Source organism: Grampus griseus, assembly GCF_964374135.1.
Source record: "Grampus griseus genome assembly, chromosome: 11".
NCBI lineage: Eukaryota > Metazoa > Chordata > Mammalia > Artiodactyla > Delphinidae > Grampus > Grampus griseus.
The window spans coordinates 55,851,889-55,864,858 of NC_139005.1; the positions used below are offsets into that span (position 1 = coordinate 55,851,889).

General features: G+C 43.4%; 1 protein-coding gene across 1 annotated transcript; it reads right to left on the bottom strand.

The window, feature by feature from the left end:
• Positions 1–5,668: 5,668 nt before the first annotated feature.
• On the bottom strand, positions 5,669–6,508 carry LRRC10 (leucine rich repeat containing 10; the record flags this gene model as incomplete). Its single annotated transcript, XM_082666258.1, has 1 exon — positions 5,669–6,508. The coding sequence occupies one exon, from the start codon at positions 6,506–6,508 to the stop codon at positions 5,669–5,671; it is 840 nt and encodes a 279-aa protein (XP_082522384.1).
• Between the last annotated feature and the right edge of the window lie 6,462 nt (positions 6,509–12,970).

Sequence of the window (12,970 nt, forward strand, 5' to 3'; positions counted from 1 at the left end):
TTGGCAAATGGATCCTAGATAGAGTGTAAGTATGTGCCGAGTTTGATGGTTTAAATGTGAATTTAGATTTGGAGGTTATTGATTTGTCAGTATACAGCAGAATGCACAAGAAATTAAACAAAAACCCAGCAGTAGTTTTTACTGAGTATCTCTGCTAGCATCATGGAGAGAGATTTTATTTGCACAGAGGAGTGAAAGTGTTTTCAAAGAAACACTGATAAACCAGCCTGTTCTGTTTTTGTCCAAAAGTGTGTCTCAGCATTTTAATACTACTTTGTATAAGCTATGAAAACTGGAAAAATTTGTTTTCTGTTGTGATAATAGCTTATATCCTCCAACGTTCACATAAAGGAGAAACTTCTGAGATCATCAGAAAATTATACAGATTTTTACTTTTTTCACTTCTAGAAACATAGCAGCATGTTTGCTATGTAATTTTTTAAAGTACTTTATCACACATCATAACATCAGTGTTCAGCCCACAACTCAGGTAGGTGGAACAGTTGAGCGTATCATGATCTAGAAAATGTGCAGAGGTTTCAGTGGGAGAGGTAAGTGGGTTTAAACATTTATCCTGAGGGACCAGGTAGCTTGGAGTAGGATTTTAATCTAAAGTGTATTTGGGCTCATTTTCTACAAAGGTCTTAAAAAGGATACACCAGTAAGTATTAAAGTTAATCTAAAAAGAGGTAGAAATGTGGGAGCTTAATTGTATATCCAAGAATACACCCATGCTGCTTTTCCTCTGAATTCATATCCTTTGAAGCCTTTATAGATCTTTACATCATAGGCCTAGAATATCCCGAGTTCACAAATTACAAAGTTTTTTCCATTTCAGAGATAAAGTACCAACCTAGGGCCCTCTAATTCCTGTAAGAGTGTTAAGATGGAGTTTTTTTAAACTCAGAAACAGTTATGTAAGCAGTAAGTTTTTATTTTTGCAGTAAGTTATTATTTTGTGACATAGAAATGGAGATTTTTGTAATGTACATTAACAGTTAACTGTGTAGAAATTGTCTAAGTGCTTAGAATTTTAAAATCCATTTCAGTAGCCTTCTGTTTTTCTTTGAAGAAGGATAATATGTGTGCTGGTTTTTCTTTTACTCTCCTCAAGTCAGAATCCATTCTTTGCCTGCTTGGAGGCCATGGGACTTATCCCTGCTAACTGCCTCACAGCTCCCTGTGGACTGGTTTCCTGTGGTTTAATTCAGGAGGCACTGGTAGGATTTGGGGAGAGGGAATTGGTATTTTCTTCCTGGTTTTGCTCTTTGTCTCTGGAATTGGCTGCATCCCTGTGAGACCTACCAGTATAGCTCTCTGGGCAAGCCCTCTTTTCATGACTCAGCTCTTACTGCATTTTGGTAACATTTCTGTTCCCACTTTCACTCAGCCTTATGGGTGGGGCTGGCGGCTGCTGTGACTCATGCCAAATACAATCACTTGTATTACCCTGATCTTTCTCCCCTTAATTCTGTTTAGTAACAGTTCCTTTGTGAAAAGTCTCTTTGTAAATCGTTTGAGGTGAATGCATTTTCTTGTCAGGACCGTGACTCATAGAAGTCAATAGGATACTTTGTATGAAATTCTTTTCCGAAGTCTGCCTTGTCTTGTACCTACTCTGGTGTTTTAGAGTATTACTAGAGCAGAAATGTAAAGAGGACTTAACCTTTTTTTAATCATAGTATTATTGTAGAACGTTGTTGATTCCCAATATGAATAAAGAGTAAAGATTTTAAAATTCTGAGTGGTACATAACACCTCTTTCAAAGAGGTATTGAAAAGACTATATGAATAAATCTACACAAGACCCTGAGGATAGTGCCTGACCTACAGTAGTGCTCCGTAAGTGTCAGTGTGTCCCCCTGTCCTGTGGCCTTGGTGCAGGATAAAATCTCCAAAATTCAGGGCTTCCCTGGTGGCGCAGTGGTTGGGGGTCCGCCTGCCAATGCGGGGGACGCGGGTTCGTGCCCCGGTCTGGGGTGATTCCACATGCCGCGGAGCGGCTGGGCCCGTGAGCCGTGGCCGCTGGGCCTGTGCGTCTGGAGCCTGTGCTCCTCAACGGGAGAGGCCACAACAGTGAGAGGCCCCCGTATCGCAAAAAAAAAAAAAAATCTCCAAAATTCAAGTAATGTGGTCGAATTATACCAGCCACTGGGGATTCAAAGATAAATATCACCTGTTTCATGTTCTCAGAAGTGGACAGTCCAGAAAGGGGGAAAAGCATGTAAACTTGTTTTTTAATGGCATTAATATTCTTTCTAAGATAGAGTACAAGGTGTATCTTTTTTGTTACAGTGGCAAAGGCAGTAAATTATCTAGCAGACACACACCCGTGTCTTCAGTCTCATGTCTCTTGCCCTCATGACACGAATGGGTTTAGTGCCAAGGAATAGTCTCACATTTTCATGTACTTTGGTGATTTTGCAAATTCTAGCATAACAGGCAGAGGGCAAAGTATATTCGTTTAGATGTTTAAAAAAATGAATCCTTGGTAATCTTATCTGTGTTTTCCTGTATATGTAAACCAGAAGTGTTTGACCACTTTGCAGTTATATTTCTTATATTCAAGACTGGAGATAATATTGAAAATTCTACTGAGAAAAAGCTTTTTTTGTTTAATTGCTACTTACATTTTTTTCCTTCAAACAAGGAGTTATACTGATTGTACGGTAAATATAAGTATTGTACTACCATGGTATAACACTTAGTAAAAGAACATGTTAAGTAAACATTAGCCATCACCTGCCAATCACTGTTCCATGCACTTCATACACAGTAATTTGTTTAAACCTAACGGGGCCCTGAGAGACAGAAACTGTTACCACCTTACTGATGAGAAAACTGAGGCACACAGGTAGGTAACTGACCAGTAAATATACAAAGGTAGAATGTGATCTCAGGTAGTTTGAAGCGTCATGCTCTTAACCATCGTAGTACACTGCCTCCAGGTTACTGTGTGTAAGATATGGGCTTTTAGTTAAAGTTGAGTAGTTGATTTTTAGAGTACAAGCTGACTTTTCAAGTGTGAAATTGCAAACTTAGTATTGTTTTAGGACAAAAACCTTGGGAATGTCCTTAGAATCCACGGTAAAGATTTTAGTTGGCATCATTCATTTTTTTTTATATATATATATAACTCCTTTAGATTATTGGAGCACTTTTTTATTATTTTTGGCTGTGTTGGGTCTTCGTTTCTGTGCGAGGGCTTTCTCTAGTTGCGGCAAGCAGGGTCCACTTTTCATTGCGGTGCGCAGGCCTCTCACTGTCGCAGTCCCCCGTTGCGGACCACAGGCTCCAGACCTGCACGCTCAGTAGCTGTGGCTCACGGGTCTAGTTGCTCCGCAGCATGTGGGATCCTCCCAGACCAGGGCTCGAACCAGTGTCCCCTGCATTGGCAGGAAGATTCTCAACCACTGGGCCACCAGGGAAGCCCCGGCATCATTCATATTTGTGGAAGCTAAAATCCTACATAAACTTCTGGAAGAGATTTTCCTCTGATGCACTTTGGGTTTCAGAACTTTTAAAAGTAAAAATGTTGGGGATTCCCTGGTGGTCCAGTGGTTAAGACTCGGCGCTATCACTGCCATGGCCCGGGTTCAATCCCTGGTTGGGGAACTAAGATTTTCGCAGGTCGTGTGGTGCACCAAATAAAAGAAGTTAACTTTTGGTGCTTCAGCATTTTTCCCTTTTTAAGTTTATAATTACGTTAGAATTTCAAGAAAACATCAGAGGGTTATGGAAATGTAAATATGCACTTACGTAGTCAATTTATAAAATTGATTGAAATCCTATAGTGAAAACTTGGACAGCAAAATTCATGGTGAACACTTAACCATGTTGTTTAAGAAGTGTTTATTTGTTGTGTATTGATTATTTTAGAACAAAACAGTTTAATTTTGTGTCAGAATGTTTATAATTTGATATCTGTTTCAGACTAGTTAGCTCATTAGATGAAAATTCTGTAGGTCAATAGCTACAGCTTATGGCTTCCTTGGAAAAGGTGGGCCCCGTAATCTTAGGAGGGGGAAGAGAGGGTCAAAAGAAAATCATAGCCATTGTGAAGGATGAGCTGTGATTCAGCTCAGGAGGCAGTCTTGTTGGCAGAAAGTTTCTAGTATCAACTGAGTATAGTGTAATTGCAGTCATTAGGAGTGAGTAAATAGACTGAATCCTAGCTGTCTAATAGAAATCTGGACTCATTATTAAAGGAGTTAAGTATTTGACAATTTAGTGATTAAAAGGACCCTTTAGCAGTCTGATCAATGGGTTGTAGATACTCTACAGACTGGGAGGTGGTGACAGGAAGAGATTATGTGAAACCATGAAACTTTTTCTTCCTCAGGTTTAGCAAGAAATAATTGTGGTAGGAAAACATGAAAATAGTCTGCTGTATAATGTCATTTTAGAACCAAACTTTGCTGGGTTAAGATGCTTTTATGGCAAAAGTACTTTTTAAAAGCTAAATTCAGTATGTTTTAGTTAAGATGACACTTTTGTGTCCTTGACTACTGAAAGGGTTCAAGAACATAAAGGATTGTGTTATTAAACTACCCACTGACAGCAGTTTGTTTAAAATTGATGTATTCATGGGGAGAAGAAAAGGTCATGATTAACATCCTTCAGAGAAATAGCGGCCTGACTACCTAGGTTTATACACCGACCATCAAAAGATTTTATCTACAAAAATCAAACCAGAGCAAGGGCAGAGATACTGAGGCTGAAGAGGCAGACACTTCCTATATATACCACAACCTGCAATTCCAATTTCCAAATGGTTGTTGCAAGCGAACAGATTTCTCACCTACAACTTTTAACCTAATATGATTCTGGAAATGCCCTGCATGGCAAGAGATTCAATTCAATTCTGGTTCATTATGTGAGTAAACAGGAGGGCTCTGCTCCACAGAGGCAGCCATTCACAACGAGGCTTGATCTTGATGTGACCTCACTGCCAAGGAGAGATTCTGTTTTCTAGATGACTTTCAGCGTTGCCCGTGACAATCTACAGGTGGGTCAAGGAAAATGAGCGAAATCAGCATGAACCACTGTCAAGTTTTAAAGTGGCAGCTGGATTCCACCAGGGGGCATTCCCAGCCGGGGTGTCTTCTCAGCAGCCACTAAATTTCAGGGGAAAAGCTTCATCTTGAGCCTTTGCAACAACGAAGAGTCTGAATCGGACTGACTAGGTAGACATGTCATTTTTAAGTGGCCTGAATCGGTAATGTCTTCTTACCATTATGGTCATTCATAGTAAGAAAATACATCCTGCAAAGGGGTGGAGACAGGCCCCCTGAACTTTTAGATGAGCTCTGTAACAAATACCTTGTTTGAGGGGCTCATTGGCCTCATGACCAGCCACTCCTGGAGACTGGAGGAGGCCAAAGGGTCCCAGCCTTTCTTGCTCTTAAGTGTTTCAAAATACCTGCTCAGAGGGTGATTTTCTTGCAAAGAAGTTGTCATGCCACCTATAGCACACAATTTCTTCTGGGAGAGATGTTGGCCTTGAGTATTTTCTTCTTGGTGTGAGGTAGGCATTTCATTTGACTATTCCATTTTCCACTGGCAGAGCTGCCCCACCTGTCCTGCAGCAGTCCTTTGCATTCTAATGGAGAGGTCTCCAGAAGATGCTGGAGTTGGGTCCTTGGCATTGAACTACACCTGAAGCTTCTCAGGAGTTGCTAGGCGGAAGTAGAGGAGGCAGGGCAGGCACTTGTGCCTCCTGGCTTTCCTGCCTGGCCAGTGCGTAGCGCCTGGCTTTTCTGGGGTCAGGCTCTGGGGTCTCCTCCGCCCATCTTCCCACGCGACGCACCCCTTTGGCCACCTTGGGCGCATTCCTGCAAGGATTGTGGTCATAGATGACCAGCTTCAGGCTTGACAGGTGGGCCAGGCTGGGGAAGTAGCGGATGCTGTTCCAGTCCACATCGATCACCTCCAGGGAAGGCATGTGAAGCAGCACAGGGGGGAAGTCTGTCAGCAGGTTGCCTGAGAGCCAGATGGTCCTCAGCTCCCGGAGGTGCCGGAGCCGGCCTGGCAGCAGACGCAGGGCGTTGGAGCCAGCATGCAGAGTCTTAAGGAGACTCAGCTCACACACCACATCTGGCAGCTGGGTGAGGTAATTGGCCTCGACCCACAGGGTCTGGAGATTCTGGAGCAGGCTCAGCTCACCGGGGAGGTCGCAGAGTTTGTTGTTGCCCAGGTAGAGGATGCAGAGCTGTTTCAAGGTACATACTACCTGGGGCAGAGCCTTGAAGTTGTTGAAATCCAGGGCCAGGATCTGCAGATTTTGCAGCTGCCCCAGCTCCGGAGGCAGGCTGTTGAGGCGATTGTCACTCAGGTAGAGCTTGGCCAGCTGCTGGAAGGAGCACACGTGCACGGGGAAGCGACGGAGCATGTTCCCGCTCAGGTCCACTGTCTTGTCCAGTGGCATCTCCTGGAGGTCTCTGACCATGTAGTTCTGGCAGCGGTCAGCCGGGACGAAGGCCGCGAGGGCCCTGATGGTGTTCCCCATGGCAAGCCGCAGCCCGCCGACCCTGGGGCTGCTGCCTCTGCCCTGAGGCCTGTCCTCCCCTCTCTTTATAACCTGGGGATTGCGTGACAGAAGCCAGTCACTGCAACAGAGAGAAGTGCTCCTGATAGCAACTTGAGTGTTGGGTGACAGGCAGGGTCCTGGAGGCGGGGTCTCACATACTTGCTTTCAGTCACCTAAGCCCTAGTCCTCTTTATCTACATTTTTTTGTTTGTTTGTTTCAAACGGAAAATAGCTTCACTGTTTTTTCTAATGATAAAACGTTGAGACATTACATAAAGGTGGAAAAGAAGAAAGTGAGAACAACCATAGTTACACCCACCAGGGATAAACACTGTAAACGTTTTATTTAACAGATGTCCTCCAGCCTTTTGCTACACCAATTTGTTTAAAAAAAACATACACTGTTTAGGAGTCTTGTTTTTTATCAGAACATATGGACATATTTTTATGTTTGCAGGTATCCATGCAATTATTTTAAACACCTGCAAAGCATTCCATTATATGGATGCACTGTAATTTAAACAGGTCTGTTGTTGGGCATCTAGGTTGCTTACAATGTGTCGCTATTATAAATATCCTTGTACATACAGCGTGAGCAGTTATCCACTAATTTCTTTAGGAAATGTCCTTAGAAGTGTTACTGGGTCAAAGATATGCATTCTTTAAAGGCTTTTCATTGGTAGTGTCTCCCCCCTAACCCCACCAGATCTGAATGAGTGTATACGCTCCACAAGTGTCCGTTTTCTTATTTCTTCATTCTTACCAGTTAGTAGTTTTCTACACTTAAAAAAATTTGCCTTTGACAAAAGACAAGTAGAAAAACAAGAAAGAGAAGAGGAAAATCAGCCTTCTAAAGCTTAAGTAAATGAGGGTGTATTCCTACAATGTGTCTGTGTGGGATGTGGCTCACTGCCTCAAAGGTTTGAGCTTCCTTCCATGGAGCTGAGTTACTGTGGGAAGAAGCTGTCCATCTGGGACATTTCCTAGTACTAGTCTAGGGCAGTCAGGCTAGTTCTGGCCAATGGAAAGTGAGCAGAAGTGGTATAAAACATTTCTAGGCCTGGTTCATTTAGAACAAACCTCACCTTCCTCCACACACTTTCCCCATCTAATACCCAGGGTGACCTTAGAAGCCACCAAGTACGTGGAAGTCATATGTTGAAGTCCTGGGTATCCTGGATCTCTGAATAAGTGCTAGGGTCAGAACACCTCCCCTCCCACACACACTACCACCAGTTGGATTGAGGTAAATGAGAAACTTCAATTGTGTTAAGCATGGAGATCTGGGGGCTTATCTCTTAACTTATCTTAATGAATAGAGTAGTTGTTAAAAATAAGGAGATAAATCCTTATATACTGATGTGCAAAGATATTAAGGATAAAAAAAGGGCAAAAAAACAAGTTTCAGAACTCTTTTTACCATTCCATCTGGGGAAAAATACACATATTCTTGCATATGCCTAAAAGTATCTGTAAGACAAAACAGTGATTATCTCTGGGAAATCTGCCTGAAGGTTTGGGGGTGATAGGAATGCTGACTCTTCCATTTACACCCTCTTGTATTGTTTGATTTTTTTTTTAACTATATACATATATTACTTTCAAAAACTCTGTTCCAAAAGAAACGGATTGTTTCCATTTCCAGAAGAAATGGGTTTCCATTTCTAGCAGCCTGCCTGCTGTCTGGATAGAGTGCCAGGTTTGAGGGGAAGGCTTCATGCACCATTTAGCCTCCTCCAGTGCCTTTACTGCTAAATTGCTTATAATAGACTGAACAGAGCAATACAGGAGCATTCCATGTGAATGACCATTCTACAGAGCTATTTGGCAGTGCGGCATCACTACCCACCTTCTTTCTTCTCAGTCATGACTAAAGCCAGTGTCCTTGGACTTTCTAAACATTAAACGTCAAGGGCTTATCTAAGCCCTCTCTTTGCTTTGCTGATTTGTCCTGTAATAACTAGCCTCTCAACAGGTACTGTGCTTTGGCTCTATATTTAGCATGGTCAGTGGTGACCACAAATGGTCATGAAGCTGCTGCCCTGATGTCCCTAAAAATGATAACAATAATAATGATTGCTACCCATTATTATTTATAACTAAGTGCTAAGCACTGAACTTGTGCTTTACGTACACTGTCTTTTCTCAAAACTCCTGCCAGGTAAATATTTTTTATCCTCAATTTTCAGATGAGAAAACTGAGGCTTAGAGAGGTTTAAGAATAACATCAAATATCAATTGAGCACCTGTTGTGTTCTAGATGCAGGGAATCTGGTGGCTAACAAGATAGATAGGATCCTGATCTCACAGAGTATACAGTTCTATCAGAGTGGAGTTAGGTCACACCAGTTGACAAACTACCCTCACACACACTTCCACTCAGCACTTTAATGCCAACCCCTAAATATGAGCAGGTGGCTAAGGATAACCACACATGAGACAAGCTGCCTCCGTGAGAGGTGGAGATTGAAATAAGCAGAGTAAAAGAAATCAAACAAAAACGATGGACAGAGCAGAGGAAATTCTTAACTAATTTTACTACAGTATCTTCAGAGAGTTAACTCTAACACTTGTGTGCTGCTTACAGTATTATTAGCTCACTTAATTCTTACAACCCTAAAATGTAGGCACTTGTGAGATAATAGAAAATATATATATTGGTTTCTACCCCTGTTTCCTGGTACAGAGCTCGTAAAACCCTTGTGATTTCCTGTGTGATAAGACCACTAGGAGCATCCCTTGTTCTAATATTTGGTCTTTGAACCCATCCAGACACAGCTCTCCTAAAACCCTTGTAAATTCCTAAGTGATAAGAACACTAGGATCATATTTGTTCTAATGAGCAACTCGGGGTGGGCTCCCGGGTGACTACTGGATAGGGGCTGGTCACTGGAAAGACCAAGTCATGATTAGAAGCTTGGAATGTTCATTCCCGCTCCGCCATCCTCCAGAGAAGGCAGAGGGGCTGGAAATAGAGTTAATGATGGTTCATGCCTACGTGAGGGAAGTCTCATAAAATCCCAGTACTAGGGGGCTCCGGGAACTTCCAAGTGGGTGAACACATCCACACTGGGAGGATAACACACCCCAATGCCACGGGAACAGAGGATCCTGTGTTCAGGACCCTTCCAGACCTCGCTCAATGTTTCTTTTCATCTGATTTTTCATCTATATCCTTTATCATATTCTTTAACAAACTGGTAAACCTAAGTGTTTCCCGGAGTTCTGTGAGCCGCTGGCAGGAGGGTGCATTGCTGTGCCAGGGGAGGGTGGAGGGTCCCAAAAGAACCTCCAGGAACCAGCCAGCATTTGAATATCTGCCATGACAGAAGGCCAGTTTCCACCAAAGGAGAACTAAAACTGTGCATCTGGAGTGAAGGAAATCACCTCTCTCTCCTGCTGGACCCAACCCCCAGGGGATCTAGGGGGAGGGGAGGGGAGGGGGAGCCTAGGGAGTAAAAGAAAAGACTGTGTATCCTACCTCCAGTGCCAACTGCTTTCTCTTTGTCGGTCCTCAAGCCACAGGCCAGGCCTCAGCTGGGCAGAAGTAAGTTTGAAATTGGATGAGATGTTAAAATGTTGAGGTAGACTTGACTAAACTTTTAACTATCTGAAAGTGTCAAGAAAGCTGTAGGATCTGCCCAAGCTGCTCTCCAGGGCTTGGGGTAGGAATACGCAAGGAGTGTGTGTGAGATAGGAAGAATATGGCTGATCTTCACTACACTCTACTGGATTCAGTACCCATGGTAAGCTGGTATAAAATTAGCAAAGTGGCCCCTAGAAGAACAGCCTATATCAAAAGGAGAACACACTCTCGTGCACAGATATACACATCCCAATGAAAAGACAATCCATGTTGCAAGAGACATCCAGAAAACTCTTGAAAACAGAAAACATAAAGTGAATTGTGTTCCAGTAATTAGCTTTGAGGTACAGCTGGCTTTTCCTTTGTTAAAATTCATGGGGACCGTGGTGCCGGATGCTGAGAAGGGTGTCCACTGCCAGAGTCCTGGGCCTTCAAGAAGAGTGATCCAGAAGCAAGCTTATCCTCCTCAAGCCTGAAACCAAGCCTCGACTCCTGCCTGACCATGGGCACCTGTTGGTTTTGACTCCAGACTCCTCCACTGGGGTGTCTGCGCAAAAATTTTGTCTAGAACTAAGTGATGTCGGGTCTTCGGATGCTTCCAGGTTCAGTTCTAGTATTAGGGTTCTTAATTGCAATGCAATAAAAAAAAAAACATCTTTGGATGATTCAGTGAACAGGAATTTATGACAAGGTGTTAGGATGCTCACAGACTCCCTGGGTGCCCTGAGGAACCTGGCTTGGATGCTGCAGCCAGGATCATGTCCTAACTCAGTGCAGAACTGGCACCCCTGGGCTCAGCCCCTCTGCTTCTCCCTTTGACTCCCTGGTGCTGAACGCTACCCCTAAACCTGAATGTAGCCACGTTCCCCCTGACCCCCCGAAGGGATTTTTCATAGGCCCTGCTTCTTTGCATCACTGGCAGTTGAATCTGATGGAGAGATCTCACTGGCCACATGCACACCCTAACGTAAGAGAGGCTAAGGTTGAGGTTTTGGATTTTGTGATGGGGGGTGGCCTTTTTCCACCACCAAGATTCCTAAGGTGAGAAATTCCCCAAACACAGGAAGGTGAGTTGTATACTGACAGCCGAAAAGAATCACAGATACCCATCACAACTAGCCTGTAGTTTTAACTCTGACCCTCCCGTGGCTGTCTGACCTTGCACAGTTAATTTTTCTTCCTATATCTACAGGACTATTGGAGCAGTTTATTAAAGCAGACTTACTTAATATGGAATATATGTGGATTTCCCAGAGCTGGAACATGGCTAGTTTCCTAAACAATTGTGTAATGTTAAAAGACTGAATGGAAGCATTATAATCTTAAGGCCTTCAAAAGAATCCAGGAACATTCAGTGTGACAGCTGTATCAGCAGATGACAGTACTACTTGGGGAAAATGGTATGTCAATTAAACATTAATGGGTAAGAACTATTTCCATCAGTTACTAGTAAACGTTTATTGAAATGAAATGAAAGCAATCTATCAAAACAGGACTCCTACTAGGTAGCATTTTGTTAGCCTGGTTCTGTTATGTACTTAAAAGGAAAAAAGAAAAGATTTCATATTACTATAATCTATAATTTAGATTTATGATTAATTCTGACTTTTACTATCTTATTATGGTTTATGAGATGGCAGTACAGTTTAGTATTAAAAGCAAAAAGGTTTTGGCATTAAAGAGCCCTTGTACAGTTTGAACCTGGACTCTGTTATTTATTAGTTTGGGGGCTTTGGGCAAAGTTTCTGTGCCTTGGTCTCCTCATCTTGGGAATGAGGAGAATTCCCATGAGGAGAAATGGGAATCACCTTGGGCTCCACCTCATTGAGTTACTGCGAGGATTAAATAAGATAATGTACTTAAAGTAATTAGCACAGCATCTGACTTACTAACCATGAGCAGGTATTATTGCTGTGCTTTCTTAAGACACTGTGCTGGGCTCATTGAAGAGTGAGTGAGCTGCAAATGTGTCCTCTGCCTACAAGCTGCCTACAACCTGAGCGAGTGCGTGGCTTAGCGACCCCCTGTCAGCTGAAGTAGAGCTGGGGTTTTGGAAGACTTCTGGGAATGTTTGCCCAGCATCTTGAACAGGACAGACACACAGTTGGCACTTGGTAAGTGTATGTGAATTACCGGAATGGATAGACTAAGTATCTGATGAGAGGCAATTGTATGCTTACACAATAAAGCCAAGGTAACCTGGGACCCTGTTTTCACATGGTGTTGCATCAAAAAAAAAAAGTCATACAGCATCCCAAAATAATGAAACCCAATTTAAATCTTTATCATAGTCACTTGGGAAACTGCAGAGGACAGATCACTTTCACGATGCCCAGCATTTCTTCTTAAGACTCCCTCTGCCTGCCTTTCCCTCCTCCATCTCCCACCGAGGCGCTCTCCCTGAGCACTGCCTCCATACTGTTCCAGGGGCTACGGGAGATGGTGCGGCCACCCTGCCCCAGCTCCCCGCCGTTTTCCTATTCCCACTCCCTGGCAGGCTGTCCTGTCTCACTTTCTCCTCGCTCTCTTTGTAGCCATTCTTTTTCTCCCCCAAACAGCTGTCAGCAGCCCTTTGAGGGCTGTCTCCAGATTGCATTTTCTCAATTTGCACAGTAAAGACCCAGAGCAGATGGGAAACCTCATTTGGGCACTTCCTGGGGGGCAGCCCAGACCGAAAATACCAGGCAGATCTGAATATCCCATTGCTTGTGTGGTTCTTGTTGCTCTGCAGATGGTTCCCCCTTCCAGGAGCCCTGTTCTCCCTCCCCTCTCCTTCCACTGGATTTCAACACCAGGATTCCCCAGAAAGCCGGTTTCCAAGGCAGAAAGGGTCCCATCCTTCTTACTGACAGAGC